Source organism: Bufo bufo, chromosome 9 (genome assembly GCF_905171765.1).
Source record: "Bufo bufo chromosome 9, aBufBuf1.1, whole genome shotgun sequence".
Classification (NCBI taxonomy): domain Eukaryota; kingdom Metazoa; phylum Chordata; class Amphibia; order Anura; family Bufonidae; genus Bufo; species Bufo bufo.
The window spans coordinates 19,118,904-19,143,186 of NC_053397.1; the positions used below are offsets into that span (position 1 = coordinate 19,118,904).

At 48.0% G+C, this 24,283-nt stretch overlaps 2 protein-coding genes across 3 annotated transcripts; one reads left to right on the plus strand and one right to left on the minus strand.

Moving 5' to 3' along the window:
• Window positions 1–1,507: 1,507 nt before the first annotated feature.
• JAGN1 (jagunal homolog 1) lies at window positions 1,508–10,183 on the minus strand. The gene is made up of 3 exons (XM_040408301.1): window positions 10,102–10,183; window positions 4,025–4,128; window positions 1,508–2,639 (listed from the first exon to the last, which is right to left on the minus strand). Exons 2-3 carry the CDS (start codon window positions 4,111–4,113, stop codon window positions 2,177–2,179), a joined length of 552 nt encoding a protein of 183 aa, XP_040264235.1. The 5' UTR covers window positions 4,114–4,128; window positions 10,102–10,183; the 3' UTR covers window positions 1,508–2,176.
• Window positions 10,184–12,606: 2,423 nt separating this feature from the next.
• On the plus strand, window positions 12,607–21,751 carry CIDEC (cell death inducing DFFA like effector c). 2 transcript variants are annotated; one of them, XM_040408299.1, is made up of 7 exons: window positions 12,608–12,841; window positions 16,466–16,633; window positions 16,801–16,878; window positions 18,027–18,168; window positions 19,479–19,628; window positions 19,927–20,114; window positions 21,416–21,751. In XM_040408299.1, the coding sequence occupies exons 2-7, from the start codon at window positions 16,623–16,625 to the stop codon at window positions 21,591–21,593; spliced, it is 747 nt and encodes a 248-aa protein (XP_040264233.1). In that variant the 5' UTR covers window positions 12,608–12,841; window positions 16,466–16,622; the 3' UTR covers window positions 21,594–21,751. The 2 variants fall into 2 exon arrangements, with proteins under 2 accessions (XP_040264234.1, XP_040264233.1); XM_040408300.1 differs by lacking the exon at window positions 16,466–16,633 and having other exon boundaries at window positions 12,607–12,841.
• The last annotated feature ends 2,532 nt before the right edge of the window (window positions 21,752–24,283 follow it).

Genomic DNA, 24,283 nt, shown 5'->3' on the forward strand with positions numbered 1-24,283 from the left:
ATCTCTGCAGCAGTCTGCTCCCTATCAGCACGCCAGTTACTGATACGAGTTGAAGGGAATTACATGTGAAAGCATTTTATAATAGATATTTAAAGGGAACCTGTCACCTGGATTTTGGGTATAGAGCTGAGGACATGGGCTGCTAGATCGGCGCTAGCACATCCGCAATACCCAGTCCCCATAGCTCTGTGTGCTTTTATTGTGTCAAAAAAACGATTTGATACATATGCAAATTAACCTGAGATGAGTCCTGTCCCTGACTCATCTCACGTACAGGACTCATCTCAGGAAAACAGCACAATATGAAAAGGTCGTAAAGGAGACCAGATCATCTTTGGTCTTGAAGGAGTTGTCCGGTTTCAAGATAAAACGGGGCAATGGCGGGCGATGCAATAAAATAAAAGCGTTACTTACTGATTGAAAGAGCCACTGAAGTAATGTCTGACAGGTCGCGCGTGTTAAACATGCCGCTCCATCAGAACGTTGGATGGGACTCCCAGTCTAGGAGTCCCAGCAGTCGGATCCAGTTACTCAGCTCCTATCTAATGCATAGGGGATGACGTTTAATCATGGCGTAACCCCTTTAATGATGACCTAATAAAAACTTCTGAAACTTTCTAATATACTTTTTGCTTGAATTCCTCGCTGTTTTCAAGCTCTCTGCTTGTGGTCATCCAGAGCTGAAAACCCTGTGCAGATTTAAAGAGGTTTTCAGAGACCCCAAAAAAAAACCTGCCTGATAATTCTGCTGGTGCTACAGCGATGTTCAGTTTGCTGCAGCCAATCGGGTAATGGTTTTTTAGTTATTTTACAGCATTTCCCTTTTAGCCACATTGTTTCTACTTTCTGAAAACTCCTTTAATGCTTTACATTGCTGAGGATCTGTTACCGTCTATCCAGCACAGGTCTCCCGGCTAAGGCCTGTTTCACACTTTCGTTTTGGTTTCCTGGTTTTGAGAACCGAAGGATGATCTCAAAACCGGACCAAAACTGTTCTGTTAGGAAGCGGTTGTGTTAGATTGAAACTGAACAAACCGGATCCAGCACTAAAATCAATGTATGTCAATCGGTGACGGATTTGTTGTTTTCGGATAAAAAACAAAACAAAAAAAAAACAATGACTTACATTGATTTTGCTGCCGGATCCGGTTTGTTCCGTTTCGCAGACGGGACACAAAACCGCAGTTTGGTGGCCGGTCACAAAATCGCAACGGAATACATCCTGATCAGTTTTGTCCCCATTGACAATGAATGCCACAACGCAAGTGTGAAACAGGCTTAATACATGGTATTGCATCAGGGCAGGAGAAAGGTTCCCATTCACTGACAGCAAACATATCCTGAAAATAGCAAAGAATTGAAACACAAAGTACATTAGAAAGTTGCAGAACTTTTCGTCATCCGTTTCATTTATACGGAAAATTCAATATGGCCGCTGGGCGGATTCCATCTTTCTTCTAAGCTCTCTAATACAGTGACAAAACGTAACGATCTGAAATTAATTTTCATACAAGACATTCATTTATTTTCACGTGGACGTTTGTAAAACACAGATGGAAGCAAAGACGGAAGGAGACAGACTTCTCTTACAACAACATGGAATATAATGTCTGATCTGTGAAGATTTACAAAGTAAATGCGCCTTAAAGGGATTGGGCCAAGTTTTGAGGTTATCCCCTATCCACAGTATAAGAGATAACTAAATGATTGGTGGGGTCCAACTGCTGGGACTCCCACCGATCCTGAGAATGGGGGTGCAGTTCCCCTGATCTGATGTAGCTGGAGGTCAAGCATGTGCCCTGATGCTCCGTTCTCTATGGCACTGCCGCAAATAGCGGAGTGCTGCAGTCCGCTATCTGTAGCGGAATAAATGGAGCGGTAGGGTGCATGCCTAACCTGCCGCTCCGTCAGATCAGGAGACTGGCACCACCGTTCTCAGGATCGGTATGGGCCCCAGCGGTCAGGCTACCACCTATCAGTTAACCAATATCATGCGGATAAGGGATAACTTCAAAACGGCACAACCCCTTTAAATCAACCAAAGCCTTGCTCCTCCAACACGTTGCATGGACCATTTACATCATTCCCTCCAAGTCCTTCTCTATGGTCCTTCCTTCCACCCTCTGGTTCCTTTTTCTTCCCTATAGTCCTACCTCTCTTCGCCTCCACCCTCCGGCTACTTTTTCTTCTTTTCCTGAGTACTGGTGAACCAAGAGTCCAAAAGCTTCTTGCTGTAGTAGATCTGCCAGGCATGAACTTGCACGGCCACAACCATAACCAAGTACATGACGGACACAGCGGAGAAGCCGAAGATGAAGCGGTACGCTTTGCCGTGGCGGTACAGCTGCTGGGCCATGGGGAACATTTCCATGCTGCCGTAGATCAAGGGGGCGATGGAGAAGAGGCCTGTGCTGATCATGGAGATCACCAGGTAACTGATGTTATTACGGGGGAAGGAGAACAATCCGAAGAGCGAGGGGACGATGCTCAGGAGGTAGGGGTACTCCCACTGGTACGGCATGGCAACCAAATCATGGGATACCAGTTTCAGGTGGGCCACGACTGCCTGAGCTGCCAGCAACGCCCAGATGGCTATGTGGGCGTAGATCAGCTTCTTGATTTCGTTCTTCAGAGACACGCTGAAACAAAAGGAAAGTCGAAGGAAATGTTTAATAGGGGGTATGAACACATTTGCAACCAACTCTGCTACTGTACTGGATATACAGCTCCTATGCAGACCTGTGTGTCTGCATAGTGTGCATGGTTACGGACAACTCCTGTGCGTAGACTGATCCTGTAATTCAATTCCTCTCCATTTAAAAGGTAACTGCTTGCAGTCAGTGACTGTAAAAAATCTATAAAAAGTTCTCTCATTTACATTCAGTTTGAAAAGCTGCAGTTTGTCACAGTGTGTCAGTGTAGGTAACTTCAATAAGCGTGGGGAGTAAATGAGAGATGTGCGCCGCTGCTGCTGCGTTTCATTCACAGGACATCCTAGGCTGATTATCAGTAATGGCAGCTGTGCAAGCAGGACTAGGTCGGGACAGTTTTTTCTATACAGTATCCCCCACTAGGGGGAGCTGACTGCATACAGATTTATGATGCAAGTCAATATAAGCTGTGTAAACCCAAATGTAGATTGTTCCCTCTAGTGGTGGCTGCAGGCAACTACAATATTATCGTATAAGTACGGGGCTGAGGTCGGTGCTTAGTCCCATATCGCTGTGAAAATGGCGAGAGTCGACAACAACCCCTTTAAATTTTTAAGTGGTCTAGTGAAATCCAGCTACATTGTGTATATAGTGCCTGGAGGTTCATGGACTCATCCTTTTTAAAGGGGTTGTCCCACTTATGACAACTAATCCCTCACCCACGGGATAGGGAATGTGTCTGATCGGTGGGGTCCACACTGGTCATGAGGATAGGGGCCATTATCCCTTGTTTGAATGACGCGGCAGCCAAGCATGCGTGTATGCCTCTCCATTCAGCTCTGCAGGGCTCCAGGCGTTCAGCCACGTCCGGCAGCCTTATAGAGCTGAATGGAGAGGCAGCATACAGACGTGTCCGCCGCTTCATTCAGACGGGGGAATCCCGCGATCTGGTTGGATCTCTGCCTGTCAGACACTTATACCCCCAGTTATTGTAACGGAATAAACCCCCTTCCATCCTGCATGAGCTGCTTAGTGTAATCCATATCCTGACAGCTCATAGAGAAAGTTCTCATCACTGGGAGTCTGTGCACCGAGACCCCCGCCAATCACGAGAAGATGCCCTTTACCTCCAGTCTACCTGACTCAGCCTCACTGAGGGGGGAGACGGACTATAAAATCCATCCACTTATGTAAGGTACTGTTGGTATGTGACATTGAGCTTCTGTACATGGCCGGGGGCAGAGGTTCAATAAAAATACCATTGTGCTAAACCTGCCGGAGACTGCTGCAGAATACAATACAACTGCAGCGCCACCAAGTGGTTAACAGCAGAATTACACAGACTACACATGAACACAGACAGACAGATCTACCTCATTTGATAATGATTGGCCACCCTCTCTCGATGTTGATAATCGCTTCCATCTGTCCCGTCTGCCCGAGGACCCGCACGGGAAGCCATAGTCGATGTTCGCACCTGGGGAAACACATGATTATGAGAAACTTTACTATAAATATCATCCATCTTTGATTTCATCATAAATCAGTAGGAGAAAGAGAGGGGCAGAGTGATCACAGAACGGCACCCTGCAGCTGCCGCGTACTGTGAGACATGGAAGTTGCAGAAGCCGAGAAGCCATGAGGCAATATTACCAATAAACCATATTGTAAAAATTCCCTCAGTCAAAAGTAAACGTGTACAAAAGATTCCCCCCCTTCCCCTTCCCGAGTTGTCCATAGATTTTAAAGGGGTTGGGTAATATGCCTCCAATGTCAGATAGGAGCTGGTCGCACCTCTGGGACCCGCTCCTATGTACAGAACAGGGCGTGTGCTCTCAATCAAAAGGGGTTGTCTCATCTGAGACAATGGGGGCCTATCGCTAGGTCCGATCGCTATTGTCTGATAGGTGCGGGTCCCACCGCTGGGACCCGCACCTATCTCCTAAACGGAGCCCCGAAAGTGGTGGAGGGTGCATGCATGGCGCACTCCCATTCACTTCTATGGGGAGAGCGCTTGGTGGTGGCCGGACCGAAGTCCTCTAGCCACCACTTTGGCCCGCTGCGTCCTCGATATAGGTGCGGGTCCCTAGCAATATGCCCCCATTGTCTCAGATGAGGCAACCCCTTTAATTTCTATGGGAGGTCCGAAAAATTAATATTTTCGGAAGTCCAATAGGCGAAAAAGACCAAAGTACCTCAATGTAATAGGGATAATCATGCAGAGGTATAATGTCTCACCCCAATATATCTCAAAACGCACTGTGAGCCGGGTCTACTACTAAAACGTAACTTTTACTTTCATTAATTAAAAAGGTAGACCACTAACAATAGCGGTGAGTAAACAATCAAAAACACCACGTCCTGAGGTTGCAATATTTTGGTAAAAAAGGAACGATCTTACCACGTTCAGAAGTATTCAGGTCAACCTCAGATGTGTGGCGTGAAAGTCCAAATGTTCAGTGGCATAAGGACACAAGCGACCAGTGTCATGATGTCCATGGCGGTCAGCAATCTCCTAATTAGCCCTATGCGTAGACCCTACCTGCCGGAGGGTCGGGAACTAATTAGCACCTGCCTAACAGACACAGAGCACCCGCCCCGACAGGGGAGACCCCATACGGAACCTTTCCCCATTATGGGGCCTAGTCCCTACAAATACCCTCACTAGAATTCCCTACATGCCACGTTTCTTTCCGCCATCGGAACTCATCAGGGGACTTAAGTAAAGTGAAGGGGAATACTGAAAAAAACAAAGGGAACAAAAAACAAACATGAAAAATGGTCACTCAAACCTACACAGAATAGACAAGGAGATAATGTCTCCTCTACTTACGGGTTCAAAGTATAAGGCTACTTTCACACTCGCCGGAACTGCCTGCCGGATCCATCAAAACGTATGCAAACTGATGGCATTTGTCAGACGGACCAGGATCCTGATCCGTCTGACTAATGCATTGAAATGCCGGATCCGTCTTTCCGGTGTCATCTGGAAAAAAACGGACCCGGCACTTATTTTTTTTCACATGTTTTGCGGTCTGAGCATGCGCAGACAGCAAAAACGGATCCGTTTAGCCGGAACACTCGGGGCCGGATCTGGCATTAATGCATTTCAATGGGTAAAAATGACGGATCCGGCAAGTGTTCTGGAATTTTGGACGGAGATAAGACCGCGGCATGCTGCGGTATTATCCCGTCCTGAAAAGTCAAAAAGACTGAACTGAAGACGTCCTGATGCATCCTGAACGGATCGCTCTCCATTCAGAATGCATGGGGATGTGACTGATCAGCTCTTTTCCGGTATAGAGCCCCTAGGACGGAACTCAGCGTCGGAAAAGAAAAACGCTAGTGTGAAAGTACCCTTAGACAATTGCTTGTAGCAACAGAGAGTAGGCACGGTCCGTGGTGATCGTCATTACTTGGCGTGGGGAAGTGTCCCCTATCAACCTGTGTCTCACCGCAGGTTATGGTAAACTGGGGGAGAGCGACCTTACGCGCCATCTCCCTTTTAAAAATAATCAGTCTGTGTCTGCATCCCAGTGACGCGCCTTCCTTCAGCGCGTGTTGACACGCAAGTAAAACGCAGGCTGATCGTGCGCGCTCCACCTCCACCTGGAAGTTCGCGTCACATGTTCTCCCAGGCTGCCGGAACATAAAATGTAAGCAATTCAAATAAAGCAGCTAAAATTCTGTTGCTCATTCAAACCTAAAGGGTGTACAGTTCCACCTCGCTTCACATTGGAGAATTCTCCTCGTCTTCCTGTTGGTTTAATCCTCTCAATGCCCATAAAAGAAAGACACTCTGTCTTAGGGTCTATTCACACATCCGTATCTGTTTTGCGGATCCGCAAAACACGGACACCGGCAATGTGCGTTCCGCATTTTGCGGACCGCACATTGCCGGCACTCATAGAAAATGCCTTTTCTTGTCCGCAATTGCGGACAAGAATAGGACATGTTCTATTTTTTTGCGGAACGGAAGTGCAGATAGCACATTCTGGCCCCATTGAAAATGAACGGGTCCGCACCTGTTCCGCAAAATTGCGAAAACGGATGCGGACCCATTTTGCGGACGTGTGAATGGACCCTTATCCTCGTGTTCCAGTCTAACGTGACGTGAGACTGAAGTGTCCCTTGAATTATTGATGTCACCAATATGCTCGCCAATTCTCCTCCTCAACTCCCTCGATGTTTTACCGACATACTCGTTACCACAGGAAGATGTGATTTTATAAACCACCCCTTTAGATTTGAAATTTATCAGGTCCCTGATTTCATACGCTCTGTTAGAGTTGTTACTCTTAAAGGTTTTGCCACATTTCACCTATTTACAGGCTACACAGCCGCCGCATCTGTAAGTCCCACGGATAGGTTTATCCAACCACGTTTCCAATGGCGGTGCTGGTGAGAAATGGCTTTTTACCGTCCGATCTCGTACACTCCTCCCTCTCCTATACGTAATGCTAGGACGTTCTTTAATCACTTTGCAAATATCCGGGGTTATTCCGAGTACATGCCAGTGCTTGGAAATAATTTCCCTCACTCCGGAAGACGCCTCGTTATAAGTACTTATGAGGCGAATCTCCCGTATATCTCTTTGGGGAGAACGCCCTGAGGTTTGCCTATTTGTAGGGGTAAGGAGGGATGTACGGTCACGTACCAGGGCTGCCTGTCCACGGGATAGCCACAGTCCAAGAATCTAGTTTTCAAATCAGCCGCCTTCCTGTGGAAGTCAGAATGTTGGGAGCAGTTCCTCCTCAGCTGTAAATATTGGCCTCGGGGGGATTCCTTTTTACTCTCCCACCTCAAAAGAGAATTGATAGAAGTGGGTTTACGAAAAATCGAGGTGTCAAGTGTACCATCATCATTTTTGATAATACAAATATCCAGAAATGCCAGTTGGGTCGGGTTGCATTCAGACGTAAACCGCAAACCGATGTCACTGGTATTCAGGCTATTTGCCCATATGAAACATGACTCTGGACTGCCCTTCCAGATGACAAACACGTCATCAATATAACGTGCCCACATCTGGCCATTCTGGAAGTCCATCATGGTTCCATCCTTGAAGACCACAGTATTCTCACACCAGCCGAGGAACAAATTAGCATACGATGGGGCACAGAGGCTGCCCATCGCAGTGCCCCCGATTCTAATCTGCCATGGTAGCCGCCGCAAAAAACCGCCCCCTCCTCCTGTTGATAGACAGGGCCAGCGAGCGCTCTCCTCCTCCGGCTGGCCCTGTCAGCATTTCAAATCCCGCGCCTGTCTTCATTCGGCGCAGGCGCTCTGAGAGAAGGACGCTCGCCTCCTCAGCACTCCCTCAGTGCGCCTGCGCCGATGACGTCTTCTCTTTCGGTGACGTCAGGCGCGGGATTTGAAATGCTGACAGGGCCAGCCGGAGGAGGAGAGCGCTCGCTGGCCCTGTCTATCAACAGGAGGAGGGGGCGTTTTTTTGCGGCGGCTACCAGCAAGTAGACGCCCTACTTGCTGGTAGTGAAGTCATTTGCATATTTTAAAAGATCGATTTTTTAGGAAACGAAGCCACAGACCAAGGTAAGAGCCCTATATAGGGAATAGTCGTTCAATAAGGATTTTAACAAGCCCAAAAATGAAAAATGTGTTTTGGGGGTGACAGAAGCCCTTTAAGAGAGAACTCAAGCAGCTGGAGGACAAAGTGATTGTGCGCCGTAAACTGTCATCCGCGTGTGGACAAAAAATGTGCCACTGCCCGCAGGCCCCATTCGTTTGGAATCGAGGAATACAGGGCCTCAACATCAATACCAGTCTTCCAGTTGAAAGGTTCCGTATGGGGTCTCCTTTGTCGGGGCGGGTGCTCTGTGTCTGTTAGGCAGGCGCTAATTAGTTCCCTGACCCTCCGGCAGGTAGGGTCTACGCATGGGGCTAATTAGGAGATTGCTGACCGCCGCGGACATGATGAGCACTGGTCACTTATGTCCTTATGCCACTGAACATTTGGCATTTTTACGCCACACATCTGAGGTTGACCTGAATACTTCTGGACGGGGTAAGATCGTTCCTTTTTTATCAAAATATTGCAACCTCAGGACGTGGTGTTTTTGATTGTTTACTCACCGCTATTGTTAGTTGTCTACCTTTTCAATCAATGAAAGTAAGTTACATTTTAGTAGTATACCCGGCTCACAGTGCGTTTTCGGACAGCGCACCACACTAGCGCGGCCACCGCTTCATTAACCTCTACGAGAGCGCCGGAAATAGCCGACCCAGCGCTCAGCTATTTTTGGAATTCCCATAGAAGTGAATGCGCAGCTGCTCTCAGTACAACTTTAGGGGTCCCGTTCTGTAAATAGGAGCTGGTCTCAGAGGTAGGACCCAAACCTACCTGATACTGGTGGCACAGCCTAGCTATGTGTCATCAATGTCTGAAATGAGGCAACCCCTTTAATATTGCTGACCGATCCTTATGATTGATGGGGGGTCCAACTCCCCGCACCCCCGCCAATCAGCTGTTTGAAGACACGGTCCTCTTCCTAGGCCAGTGACGTCACCTCCATCAGTCACATGGCCTAGGCGCAGCTCAGTCTTGTTCAAGTGAATGGGCCCAGGCTGTAATACCAAGCACGACCACTATCCAATGGACAGCGCTGTGCTTGGTAAGCTGTGAAGATGCTGCGGCGCTCCCAGGAGCACCACAGCCTAGTCAAACAGCTGATTTCTGAGGGTGTCGGACCCTCACGATCAGATATTGACCTATCTAGAGGATAGCAGATTTCATTACGGTGCACCCCCCAATAATCCGCTATTGCTGCTGAGGGAGGAGGGGCGTCCCCCCACATGTCAATGTAATGTTATATGGTGACCATTCAAAGAACACTTAGTTATGTAACAGGATCTGGTGGTAATCCCGCCACTTTCCAGCATATATGGCGACTTTCTGCCGGACAAAAAACGTTGCGTCTAGCATTTTTTTGTCCCCGTGGAGAGCCAACGTGTACGCCGGATAGAGTGAAGCAGATGTGAACCCGGCCTTACAGATGTAGCAGAGCTCTGTTTGTCGTTGTCCTGATAATAAGTCAGGATTTGGATATACACCCCCAAAGGGCCTATAGACCTGATAGAGGGGGGGCCCCGAGCTCTGCGTCCGGGCAGGGCCCCCCTAATAAGTGGGCTGGCTGTGCACTCCCCCATCGGCCATTTGTTGGGGTCTCCAGAGCTGAAGCACGCCAGCTCCCACCGAAGAGACAAGCCTTTAATAATGCAGGAGATTTTCCAGCAGTCCTATGTAAAATCACACAGCCAACACCTTGCCATATCCACTGTGACTAGCCCTGTCAGCTCTGCTACATCAATATAGACACAGCAGAGCAGCCTGCACGTTATACTAATCCTACCCCATCACTACAGGCACAGCCGCAGCCCAGCACCTCCCATCTCACAAGCTCCAGTTTCCCTGCACCCGACACCGACTCACCTGACACCTTCCTCCCGATATAATGGCTCAGTCAGCGCTTCACCATGATCACTTCCGGTCCCAGCGCGGCGCCATATTGGTACTCCCGGAAGTTAAAAAGTCAGCGGTCATTTTGGCGCTCCCGGAAGTAGCTGTCTGCCGTGTGTAATGGTCACCGGAAGTGGATTCTTCCATAGTTTAGTACCTACTACTACTACTAGCTTCCAAATTGCTATATGGGGAATTCCAAGTAACATGGATGCTGCTTAGTCATTTTGAAAGGCATGCTGAGACTTTCAGTTCTACTACAGCAACTGAGCCAAGAGCCTGTCATCTTGTGGATGCAGGAATTTGCAGCTTTATTTGATTGTGTGGAAGACTGTAGATGTATTGCAAAATATTTTTTTTTGTATATATAAGCCCCCGATCACTGCGTCACATAATTAAAGTTAGTGTGCCCCTATAAATATTGCTAACCGACATGTCTTAAGGGGGGCGGAAGACCATGAGAATGACCCCCATTAGGCTGCATGCACACGAACGGTGTTTGTTTCCGTGTCCGTTCCGTTTTTTTTTTGCGGATAGGATGTGGACGCATTCATTTCAATGGGTCCACAAAAAATGCGAACAGCACACCGTGTTGTTGTTACAATGGATTCCCCCCCAAAAAAACGGATGGCATACGGATGTCATCCGTTTTTTTTTTTTTTCGGACCGCAAAACACATGCGGTCGTGTGCATGTAGCCTTAAGTGGAGCAGCAGACACACATGCATGTCTGCTGCTCCATTAAGCATTATGGGAATGCTGGAGACAGCCGAGTACAAGCGCTCTGCTATCTCTTTGTGCCCCATAGAGCTGAATGGAGGAGTGACTGCCGCTCCATTCAAATGGGGGGGACAACGACAGACTCCCCCCCCCATTCTCTTGATTAGCAGGGCCCCCAGTGACACCTTTCCCTTTAAATCCATATGCAGATGAGCAGCCCCAGAGGATTTTTCATTTTTCACTCCCTGCCTATCCGGGGCCATAACTTTTTTATTTTTCTCTTCACATAGCCGTATGAGGGCTTGTTTCTTGCGGAACAAGTTGCAACAGTTTTAGGCCTCTTTCCCACGGGCATGTGCGCGCCGTGGTCGTTCTGCGGCTCGCATAGCACGAGCACAGTCCATGGGGCAGCCGCAGCAGATTGCGGACCCATTCACTTGAATGGGTCCGCGATCCGGCCGTTCCGCAAAAAGATAGGACATGTTCTATCTTTTTGCGGAACGGAAGTACGGGACGAAACCCCATGGAAGCACTCCGTAGGGTTCCGTTCCGTACCATTCCGCATCTCCGGATTTTCGGACCCATTGAAGTGAATGGGTCAGCATCCGTGATGCAGAATGCCCACGGAACGGATCCGCAAATGCGTTCCGCAATACGGCAACGGGGCGCACAAGCCCGTGGGAAAGAGGCCTTATGGGTTTTGTTTTTACGATGTTCCCTGTACGGTAAAACTGACCTGTTACTTTAATTCTCAAGGTTAGTTCGATTAAGGGGATGAGCCTCCGTAGCGTCACCGGCAATGCTAGGGAGGCTCGTCCCCTTCACCGCCCGCCATTGGCTGCTCCCTCCAGGCACCGGATTTCATCCGTGCGTGGGGAGAAGCAGATGCGGTGGTGCGGGGTATATTCATTGTGAAGGGCCCGGCATATGGGGGGCCATTTTATAGTCTTGGATAACCCCTTTAACCTGTACAAGACCAAAAAACGTATTGCTGTTGTGGTAAGGCCGCATGCTTTTTTATTTTCTTCATTGTAACTACCCGGTCAAAAATATACCCGTACAGGGGAAACTTGTACATTGCTTGGACAGCCCATTGATCTCATTGTTAACTGTGAAATTCCTCACTTTCCCTGTGAGGGGCGCTGTAGTAAAATTTAAAGGGTTTCTCCAAGATCTTGTGATATTAGGCAGGGGGCATTGTTAAAAAAAACAAAAACAAAAAAACATACTCCTCACCTTTAAAATGTCCCGTGCCACCACTGCTGCCAATAAATGGCCTCAGTGGTCACGTGTGCACGAATGGCACTTCATCACTAAGACCAGTGACTGGCTGCAGCGATCATAGGACTGAAGAACGTGACGTCGTCAGTACAGGCCCAGAGCGGATCAGGTTGGCAGCGCGGGACATTTCAAAGGTAACATTTTTTTAAAATATATATTACACTGTTCTCTGCCAAATCTTGGAGAACCCCATTAATTTAGTAATGCCTCATATTTCCTGTGGGGGAGCTGCAGGGAAATGAAGCGCTTGCTGGAGATTATAGCTGATTGCTGCACATCACAGTGTTGCAACAGACGACTTGAGTCCCATTACACGGAGTCACAATCATGTATTTATTACACCGCCACTCACCTTTTACCTACATAAGTCACGTGCGATTATTTACGCTGCCACTTCTATTCACAATCACTATGCCTGATACCAGCACTATATTACGACATGTGGATGGAGCACGCTTACAGCATGGGTGGGGGGAGCAGCTGCGGCCATAAACCACCACGGTATGTGTCAGACCACTAATGACCTGTGCTCCTGCTTATTTCCACACTGCTCCTGGGAGTGGGAATTGTGCAGCAATGGCCTGAGGTCACTCCTTACAGTAAAGCAGTCTGGGTAAAGGGGAGTGTAACTCTCATCATACACCAAATACTCCAAAAGGATCAGTAAGTGGCAGCCCTGGTGACAGTGAGGAGCAGCAGTGTCTCCAGGAACTGTAAGTAGTTTCATGTTGTACTGCTACAGGCTCTGTTCACACCATGCTACTGCTATACACAGCTTTGGATACCTGAACTGTAAATATGTTTAATGTATATACTGTTCATGGGACCCCCGTCCTGTAGCAGTTCTAATTTTGCCATAATATACACTTTGCATAGGTCCTTGTCCCCTATAGACCTCATGGTCTGGGATGAAAGGGTTAATTTCCTTAAAGGTCAATTACCCTCGCTACCAATTAGGAATGGAGTCTGGTTCAGGTAGGACCCTGTAAACATACTTCTGGGACCACATACAGTTCTGTGTGGGGGAAGGCAGTGGTTAGCTGCCCTGAGCACCATAAGAGGGAGCTGTCAGCAGTTTTCCTCTCATTTTGTCCATACAAACCCACAACCCCGTAGACTTTTAGAAGGGATAATCCTGTTTTTGGGCTGTGATGACTGATGTTGAACAAACTTCTGTTTTCAAGTTTGGCGTACAAGGTTCGGGTTATCTAAGAATTCCGTTATGGATTCCGCTACCACAGACCATAAGTTTTATGCCACTGTTTTAGTTCCCAACGATTTTACCCGCGTCATACCAGCACGGCCATGTGCGCCGTAAATGCTGCTGATTCTCCGCAGCGGAATATCGTAAAGAAAATCCTGCTAGGTGTGGCCTGAGCCCGTGCCCTAATAGCAATTAATAGTTGGAGGGGCCCCCCACTACACTTTACATGGGGCCCCGCAGCTATGCCTCAGGTTTGTTTACATATAGACATTGGGGATCATTTACAAAGAGCAGTGTTTTACTTTGGTTTTGCCCCCTGCTCTGCCAGAGGATGTGCATAATTTATGACGATGCGTGTGCCCATCCATGGGGTCGATAGCCCGGACACGCCCCCACCACTCCCAAGTGGCCAGGATGGTGTACAAACGCAGCGTGTGACAAAATATGGTCGCACGGGCATTAAAAAAAGTCCCAAAATGGATTCTTGCAACTTTTTTCTTTAAAGCCAAACTGGCATTCATAAATAATCCCCATTAGCTTCTAAATTAGGCCTCATGCACACGACCGTTGTTTGGGTCCGCATCCGAGCCGCTGTTTTGGCGACTCGGATGCGGACCCATTCACTTCAATGGGGCCGCAAAAGATGCGGACAGCACTCCGTGTGCTGTCCACATCCGTTGCTCCGTTCCGCGGCCCCGCTAACAAAATATAACATGTCCTATTCTTGTCCGCGCTTTGCGGACAAGAATAGGCATTTATATTGACGGCCTTCCGTTCCGCAAATTGCGGAAGGCACCCGGGCAGCTTCTGTTTTTTGCGGATCCGCGGTCGTGTGCATGTAGCCTTACAGAGTGAACTGGTCTGTTCCTGGGAGTGATTTACTTCTCAGCAGTGAGTTATTATGTGGGGATATACTCCTATCCTATAATTCAACATGGACTGTGAAACCTCCATTAGGGAGGCCATAGGGGAAGGTTATCCAAGGAACAGCGGAGCACTTGCCGATAGTAACCAATCAGATTGCAGCTTTTATAAAAAAAAGACCTGTGGAAAATGAGAGCTGGAAGCTGATTGGTTGCTATGGGCATCTGCTTCACTTTTCCTGGGCGCCATGTTTAATAAAGGAGTCCGGCCTCTCCCTTACTAAACAAGTCAAATGAGAAAGCTATATATATGTACATACCCACCCCCATCAACACCACTAATACCAGTCCAGCAGTAGGGCCGGCAGCCGTGTTGTCTAGCAAAAATAGCCAAGGGTTTAATGGCGGGGCCCTTAAGAAGGTTGCTAATTAAAAAACCTAAAGTAGAATCTCAGTGAATGATCAGTTTATCTCCTGTCTCCATGACAGTCCACCATCACTATAAACAAGGGAGGACTGCCATCTTTTTGCCCAGGAGACACCAAGGGAGGGCGTTATAGTGACATCTTCCCTCCCCGCTTTGCCAGCTGTCCGTTGACTGTTTCCTATCGTTATTTGACAAGGAAAATCCGCAAATGTTTATTATAATTACTCCTATTTCAGGATCCCCCCCCCCCAAATAAATGTCAGAATGAATTCCCACTAGTGTTTTTGCTGGATGCGGCAGGGTTCAGCAAAAACACTTCCGTTACTGATAATACAACCGTCTGCATCCGTTATAAACGTATCCAGTCGTATTATCTTTAACATATCGCCAAGACGGATCCGTCATTAACTCCATTGAAAGTCACCGGGGGACGGATCCATTTTCTATTGTGTCTGAGAAAACGGATTCGTCCCCATTGACTTGCATTGTGGGTCTTGCTCCGCATTCTATGATGGAAAGAAAACCGCAGCATGCTGCGGTTTGCTCTCCGGTATGGGAATGCAACCAAACGGAACAGAATGCATTTTGGAGCACTCCGTTCCATTCCATTTAGTCCCCATTGACAATGAATGGGGACAAAACTGAAGCGCTTTGTTTCCGGTATTGAGACCCTATGACGGATCTCAATACCGGAAAATAGAAACGCTAGTGTGAAAGTAGCCTAGGCCAAAACCAGGAGTGGGTCCAAAACAGAGATAAAATGTAACAAAAATATTTGTGCCTCTTTGTGTTTTGGACCCACTCCAGGTTTTGGCTTATAAATACTGATGCAAAAATACTGTGAAAGAGGCCCTAGGCTAGGTAGTTTGGGTGGATTTTGCGTCAAAGATCCTGACCAAAAACGCCATGCAGAACTTCCCTGTTAATTTCACTGGGGAATCCGCATGTTAAACCAAACAGTGTTTTCTTTTTTCCCATTTCCGATTTTAAAAACCGCACTTTGGAAAAAAAAAGTGTCCTGTCCATTCTTGACACAGAATCCATGTCCTGTATTTCATTGAAAATGGCCAGGAATGCAGACGCTGCACCAATAAAACGCATGGAAAATACTTTGTGTGAACCTAGCCTTAGGCAGTGTTCACACAACAGAATAAAGGCTCATGCACAGATACCGGCCGCGTGCATTCCGCATTTTGCAGGACGGAACATCCTGCCCTCTATAGAACTGTCCTATCCTTGTTCGTAAAACAGACAAAAATAGGACATATTCTATTTTTTCTTTGCGGGGCCGAGGAACAGGCTTATGGTGGGCTGTACGCATCTTTTGAAGTGAATGGGTCCACATCCGATCCGCAAAAAAAATGCGGATCTGATGTGGAAAAAAAACGTGTGTCGTGTGCGCGAGCCCAAGTATTTATGTCTTTTCCACAAATGTACTGTGGAGCCTTACCAGGATTGGTCCCACTAATATGAAAAGGGGCTCGGCTGTGTGTTTTCTTGTATTCCACTTCTATTCACGGTGAAATAATACTCAGGCCGGGAGTCCGCACAGAAATTTTCTTATGCGTGTGAATGACATTGCGCATGCATGGGATGCAGATTTCACATGGATTTTGGTGCAGAATATGCGTCGCATGAAAAAAAGCTAAACTCATGTCATAACATTAGCAGCACTATCTGAGCAGGACCTGGAGCACTGTTCAACCTGATGTCCATGAATAGAATGTCAGGACTGCAGTAAAGACTGACACTAACAGAAGCAGGCCATGCATAGTCTACCATCCTCTGTCACCCAGAATAATAAAACTGCACTTTGTCCTTTCTGTCCGAAACCTCTCGCCAGTTAGGACCTTGTACCCATGACTTCCCAGGTCACCCTCTATGCGGTGACATCACTGATGATCTGACAGGACAAGGTGCACAAGGCAGGATATAAGGGACGCCGCAGCCGCCACTTGTCAGACTTTCTCTGTACGTGACAGACCGCGACTCCTGACAAGATGGCCGATCGGTGAGTATCCCCCCCGAGGCCCTTACTCTAGGACATTTGCGTGTTCTCGATGGCAGAGGAGTCTCTGAGGCTCTCCAATTAGGTGCAACTACAACTCCCAGCAGGTGCGGACAGCCTGGATAGTAGTAGTTCCCTCGCAATATTAATACACTGTACGTCTCTTTTAGATCGGAGGAAATTATCCTGACAAAGATGGACTACGCCATGAAGTCACTGAGTCTTCTCTCTCCCAAGTCTCTCTCCAAGTAAGAAACCTACTTCTAAGCCCCTCCACCCAACCTAACCGCCATGATATTGTCTAGTGAAAGGGGTGACCATAGCAACCAATGCATTTTTATCCGTAGCAACGCTCACTTAAAGAGGGGGTCTAGTTTAGAGCTTGTTCACACAGCGTAAAAATTTGAAGTGTATGTGTCCTGACCCTCGGATTTCTGCCATGGGTTCAGTATCTGCCCATGGATTTAACCCCATTCAATGGGACTAAATGGTGCGTGAGGTCACCCACCGTGATTTCCACGTGGAACTCGTAATAAAACCACAGTGTGAACAGGCCCTTAGATACAGTAAGTGCTTTTCTTTTGATAAGACCCCTAACTAATTACAGGGGGTCTTGCTGCTGGAGCCCCCACAATTAGGGGAACCCTGCTCTCGATGCTTATTTACCCCTCACGTAACATTACATAAGAGGTGACCCCGAGTCCTATTGGACACGAAGGAACGCCCCTCGATTTCTGTCAAATTTTTTGTGTATACTGTAGGTGGGGATGTCCATCAGTTTGCCAATCTGGATCCACACCAGGTCTCCATGACAACAGCACACCTGACAGAGATCAAAACAGGGAATGTTGTCCTCAGTCCAGCCTCAGGCTTTGGGCCTGTCAATTCAAGTGGTCATATCTCATCCTAGAATGAAGATATTGTGAAACCGTTTTCACATTTTTTATATACAGTAAAGGGCCTCTTCCAGTTTTATTCCAGTAGATCTCCTTTAAATATAAAAAAAAATTACTGACAGGATTTTTTATTCAGCCCAAATGACAAAATACAGATACAGTGGCGGGAATCAGTCTGTACGTAGAAAGTGATTTCAGAACTGTCTGTGTATGTTCCTTTAAGATAAACATGAAAATATCAGAAGGCCAGTCAGATCGGGGGCAAAGTTGTCTGTTCCCCGTTGTGTCGCTGTCACCTTTACCCGTATTTATGAGTCAGACAGTTTCGTGTTTGGAAATTTTTGGCCTGTCCTAAAGTCGAACTGTGTGAACAGGCGGCACAAAGGTCACAGGGAATGATGAAACAGGCAGCAGGCGGGTATCACGGACCATACAGGGGGCAGATCACGCATTAGACCCGTCTACACTACTAGGTGTTATAAATGTCCTGGTTATTACAGGTGCGTCTCCGTCAGCGCCACAATGACTCAACAGTTCCTTTCCCGGCCGGTGTCCAAACCACGACCCTTCAGAGTTTGCAACTGTGACCGAACCATCCGAAAGGGCATCGTGGCTGACAGTCTGGAAGATCTGCTTAACAAGGTGAGAACCAAGACTGGAGGTCTGGGGTCACCAGTGGTCTTCATGAGGTCAGTGGCTGCCACAGCTTGGGGATTGGTATCTGCAGTGTCTGCATGACTCGAGCACCTTATATAAGGGCATTGACATGATTCCAGTCATCTATGCCGCTGAAACTAGAGCTTGGGGGTCCTTTAAAGGGGTATTCCGGTTGTTGGAAGTTATCCCCTAGGATAGGGGTAACTAGTAGATTGGTTGGGGTCCTATCGCTGGCCCTGTACTGTACCCCCTACAATTCATTTTTATGGGCGTTCCAGAGATGGCCGAGTACAGCACTCGGCTGTTTCCGGAATTCCCGTAGAAATGAATGCATGCCGGACTGACCGTTCCTTTTATTTGAGGGGGCTGCAGAGAGTATGGTGACCCCATTCTCGTGATCGGTGAGGGGTCCCAGCTGTAGGACCCCGTTCAATCCACTAGTTATCCCCTATCCTGTGGATAAGGGATAACGTCAAACAACTGGAATACCCCTTCAAGCTTCGTGCTCTCCTCCAATCAGCATTGCCGAAAGCACGCCAGGTGAAAGTGAGTGGTGGAGACCCTACGGGTAATGGTCAAGTCTCTCCTCCTGCTGCGCCATCCAACTGAGCAATGCAACAGAAGGAGCTTGCAGCACCCCTGAGCTAAATGAGTCTATGCAGACCACCAGTTTACAGTTGTTACAGCTCAGGAGATCTAGTGTGCTAATATTCCCCATGGATTTGACCCATGAAGCCCCAATTCTCCAGTTCTATAGGATGGGTCCAACACTCAAATTAGGAATAGGGACTTGATTTAAATAGCAGTGGAGGTTCCAAAGATCGGCCCCCGCACCTATGGTAATTTTATGACTAATCTGGTTGACAGATCATAGAAATAATGACGACCCCTTTAAAGGGCATCTGTCAGCAGTTTTGTATCTATAACACTGGCTGACCTGTTGCATGTGCGCCTGGCAGCTGAAGGCATCTGTGTTGGTCTCATTATCATATCTGCCCGCATTGCTGAGAAAAATGATGTTTTATTATATGCAAATGAGACTCTAGGAGCAACGGGGGTGTTGCAGTTACACCTAGAGGCTCAGCCCTCTCTGCAGCTGCCATGCCCTTTCCAGTTTGATTGACAGGACCCGGCAGTGTACACATCATCACACCTGGCCATGTCAATCAAAATGCAGAGTCATGTAGGTGCCCCAATTCACAATTTCCCCGGCTGGATGATGATCTTCAGGAAGATGAGATCTTTGAACGTTTGGGGTCATCACTCTCCCGATATGTCCGCTCTTCTTTCCCTAGACCCAGGATGCCCTGCTCTTGGATGACGCCATGACACTGGTTCTGGATGAAGATGGCACCGGTGTGGACACTGAAGACTTTTTCCAGTCTCTGGACAGCGGATCGGTATTCGTGGCTCTTGTGAAAGGACAAACATGGAAACCATCTCATGTGAGTCCATGGGGTGCAAAATGATGGAGACAACTAGCCGACTACACAATGAAAACCCTCTGCTTGCTAGCAGTGAATGGAAATATTCTTGTTTATATCAAGAAGCTGAAAATCCAGTCAGTCCACCTAACACAGGTGCAAGCGAGAGCTCTGATGCATTGTAACGAGCCCTATACCTGAGTCAGTAGGATGGTTTTTCAACTTCTGGACATAGAAAGTTTCCATTCACAGACAGCAAACAGCAATTGTGAGAAAGGTAATACATTCTCTATTTAATAGTCATTTTCTTAATCCACAGAATTCTGGCTACCATATTTCGCTGACCAACAAGCCTCAGCGGAAGATCGACGTGGCGCGTATCAGCTTCGACCTGTATAAGAATAATCCCCAGGATTTCATTGGGTGTCTGAATGTCAAGGCCACCCTGTACGGGAACTACACCGTGTCCTATGACCTTCAGTGCTACAGCGCCAAATGGATCATGAAGTGAGTATCCGGGCTTCCGGGATCATGGTGCAGTCTTTCCTCCGACTGGATGCCCCCTTCCCAGTTACTTCCGCGTGGGGGGAGTCAAGTGACAACCACTAAAGCTTCAATAGGGTTGTCAGCCAGCTTTCCTAGACTACTGGCCAGCAAGTATGGTCAATGGCGGACTTTACCACCATGCAAACCAAGCGTATGCTTGGGGCCCCAGAGGCCAAGGGCCCGCTACCGGTCACAAGTGGTTAGCTGGAAAAATAACGAGTAAGGGGCAGACATGCTGCCCGGGGCCCAGGGGGATCAGGGGTCCTTTGCAGCTGTAGAGCAGGGGCCAAGTTGCACTGCTAAGCAGAGAGTGGGACTTAGCTGGCCGATGGTGGTGGAGATGACAGATGTGATGGGGGTCTCCCAGACATAACTTTGTTAGGGGCCCCAGAAGTGCCAAATCCACACTTGGATATGGGAGATGGGGATATGTCATTGGACAACAAAGTGGACAGGAGCCTAGAAACACTGGGTGACAACCTCTGTGGGAGTTGTAAGGGTGGCCATTTTGGTTGTCACTCATCTGCCCCAGAAACATATATAACTAAGATAGGACTGAGTGCAATGGGGGACAATTACTAAGATGGCTTTTTACAGGAGTCTTAGTCAGGGGTGGACTGGTCATAGACCCTACAGGGAAATGCATGGGAGAGCCACCAGCCAGGTACATAAAGATCTACTGAACTCAGCATTAATGGATGTAGGAACATCAGGCACTTATGTACCCGGCCAGCGGCCGCAGAGGCCCTCCTGAAATCAGCTGTATTGATGCAGTTTCACACTGTGGCTCGGACAGCAGTGTTTTTTGCTGCTCTGTGGTATTTGTTTCCGCTGGGGCAGTATTTTGTGCTGCACTATAGTATTGTTGTCTCCGCCTACTTGTGTCCAACGTACAAAAGGGCCACTTTTAGCTTTTTTCCAGCGCCACTTTAAGTTCCCAGTCCGCCCCTGGTCCTAGCTGACCCCCCTGTGCTGCCATAGTATACAGGTAATTTATGATGAGACGTGTGCATATTTCTGAGAGTCCCGGCTGGTGCAGTTTATCGTTTCCTTTTTTCGCCTGTTTCCAAATTTGCCAGGGCCGGCACGCCCCCACTCCACCCCCATCCTGCCTATCTGTTGTACTTGCCGTAAAAACGCCTGTGCAACAAACTATTGTCGCACGGGCATTATAATAGTCACAAAAATGCCCCTTATGACCATTTTTACACTAACAAATGTTAATAAATGACCCCCAATGTTTTTCTTTAATTTCACCACAGGGAGGCGCTACGCTGGACGCTGTTTACTATGCAGACCACCGGGCACGTGCTTCTGGGCACCTCGTGTTATATGCAGCAGCTTCTGGAGCCCAACAATAAGACTCTACCCCAAGAGGAAAAACCATCAGCGGCTCTCAGAGACTTCATCCCCTTCTACCCGCGCAGGATGCTCCTGTAGAAGACCAGTTCTAGCCTGGGGCGTCCCCCTCCCTGCCTTCACTCCATGTAAGGCCCCTTTCATACGAGCGAGTTTTCCCGCAATGCGTGACGTGAACGCATAATACCCGCACTGAATCCTGACCCATTCATTTCAATGGGTCTGTGTACATGAGCGTTTTTTTTCACGCATCAGTTCTGCGTTGCATGAAAAACATAACAAGTCATAACTGACTGAACTTGCTTGCAAAATGGTGCGAGTTTCACTGAACGCATCCGGACCTAATCCGTCACGGTCGTGTGAAAGAGGCCTAATTGCCTTGCTGCAGGTTACAGAGCAGAATAGCAGGGACATCTGTGTTACCTGATCTTCTGGGTATTTGCCCCGTCAATAATAACCGCTTACAGCAGTTTATATAGACTGTGAATCAATGCAGTGGTAAGCGGCGCCAAATATATATTCAGGAACTTGGAGGGGAAAACCTAAGTTTTAAAGGGGTGCACAAATACTAAATAGGCCTAAAGTTGTCACCTACCAGATACGTCACAGATGCAAATTAACGGATGGCCTGGCAAGGAAAGCGACAAGGGAAATTCATCACAAACTTTTTGGGACGGGTTTTAAAAAAAAAATCTGATTAATAACACAGGCTGAGATGGGGGATGGGATGGCGGGGGTCCCCTCTAGCAGCAGTTTATGGATCCAGCTTTATCTTTGTATGACAGACTGGTTGCTATGGATACACTGCCTTGGGTTGTCAGGTAGGGTAGCACATCCATAGCAACCAGTCTGAGTTTGGGTCATAGAACGGGCAAGGAAGCTGAGCAGCGCATTGCTCTATCTCTCCTTTCTTGCCGTATTAATCAGATTTTTGGTAACATTAGATGAATGTTTTTTACAGTGTTTTTTTTTTTTATATATAAACTTGGGGGTCAGGTAGCACAGTGGGCACTTTATAGAAACTCATAATCAGTCCTAGTAATACTGACTGTTACCAGCTCTGGCTTTGGTTATATCTTATTCCTATTTAATGCTTATTTATACTTGTTGTTCGGGTTATAAAAACTCAATAAAACACGTTCTCTTTTTGCTGTGACTGCGGCTTGTTTTGTCCTTTAGAACATAGGGCGGTGACTGAATTTGCACCTTGTTTTGGCCACTTGCAATGGAAATGGGTGACACTGCCCCCATGTGGCTGGGTGTGAAAATTACCACGTGTCCTGTTTGCTGCATTAGTCTGTTCTATGCTCATTAAAGACTTTGAGGACAATGAACTTCAGCGACCGGGCCCGCAGGGGCAACACGTGAGGCACGGTGGGCCGATGGGGGTAGTAGTTGATTTAATCACTGTTAGCAGATCCTCCCTGGGCCGAGTGATGGGAAGGACAGCACCAATTCCTTCGGGGCACTCTGTTTGTTCAGGGAATCCCACCAGATGGTGTTTGAGGTGCCCTGAGTGGCATGGGTTTTTGTTAGGATGTCTTGGCGGCAGGGTCTCTGGTGTTCGTGACGCCAGCACCATTAGGTGCTAAAGAAAAGTAAAAAAAAGTCCAGACCTTGTGTGAAGTTCAATAGCAGCTTTACTTGGGATAAACATTTCTCCAACCGGTTTACAGGCTTTATCTTGGTTCCAGCAGGAGTTAGCATAACTCTGGCAGGCAAACAAACTCAACTCTGATACATCTGTTGCTCTCTGGCTCTGATGTGCTGACAGGCTTTTAAATGGAATCTTTGCTTTCTGCTTTAGGCTGCAACTTTTCTCTCTGTAGTCTGACTCTAGTCTAGATCAATCCAGGGATCTTTTCCTGGCTGATGGGGCTCCAAGCTGTGGCCTCCACATCCAGCAGAGCTGAAGGTGCTCTAGCTTAGTGGTCCCCAACCTTTTTTGCACCAAGGACCAGTTTCATGCAAGACCATTTTCCCAGGGACCGGGGAGGGGGGCTTAGGGGGTGGGCAGGGCTTAGGGGGTGCTAGTCGGCGCTGACTGACTCACGCGCATAACAAAACACAAGGTGCATATTAAAATATATAACAACTATATAAACTGACTAGGGTCTCTGCTGCACTGTACGTAGGTTTTGCCCTATAAGATGCACCTAGGTTTTAGAGTAGAACAATAAGAAAAAAATATTTTTCATTACACCTCAGGTCAGACCTCAGATCAGACCCCCAATGCCTCAGATCAACCCCCCAACCTTTAGCCATCCATCAGCCCCTTATGTCAGCCATCAGCCCCTTATGTCAGCCCCCAGCCCTTATGTCAGCCACAAGCCCCCACATGTCAGCCCCGAGCCATTGTGTCAGCCATCAGCCCCTTATGTCAGCCATATGTTAGCCCCCAGCCCCCCATGTCAGCCATAAGCCCCCCATGTCAGCCATAAGCCCCCCATGTCAGCCATAAGCCTCCATGTCAGCCATAAGGCCCCCATGTCAGCCCCCAGCCCTTATGTCAGCCATGAGCCCCCCATGTCAGCCATATGTCAGCCCCCAGGTCAGCCATCAGCCCTTATGTCAGCGCAAATAAAATAAAAAAACACTTACCTCTCCTGTTCCTGGTCACCATCGCGATCCTCTTCTTCCTGCTGTCTGCTGTGTATCGCGGCGCACAGTGTGAGGTCACGCTGTGCGCAGCCCTGCACAGCCGAGCCGAGGACCAGGAAGCGGTGAGTACAGATCCTTCAACGCTTCCTGGTCCTCCTGTACTAATGAAG

What these genes read in the sequence shown, in the direction of transcription:
- JAGN1 (XM_040408301.1), bottom strand. Translation starts at nt 4,113, where the DNA reads ATGGCTTCCCGTGCGGGTCCTCGGGCAGACGGGACAGATGGAAGCGAT. An exon ending in GCCAATCATTATCAAATGAG is followed by an intron (nt 2,640 to 4,024) that starts GTAGATCTGTCT and finishes CTTTTGTTTCAG; the next exon opens with CGTGTCTCTGAAGAACGAAA.
- CIDEC (XM_040408299.1), top strand. An exon ending in TCTCCCAAGTCTCTCTCCAA is followed by an intron (nt 16,879 to 18,026) that starts GTAAGAAACCTA and finishes TGGTTATTACAG; the next exon opens with GTGCGTCTCCGTCAGCGCCA. An exon ending in AAACATGGAAACCATCTCAT is followed by an intron (nt 19,629 to 19,926) that starts GTGAGTCCATGG and finishes CTTAATCCACAG; the next exon opens with AATTCTGGCTACCATATTTC.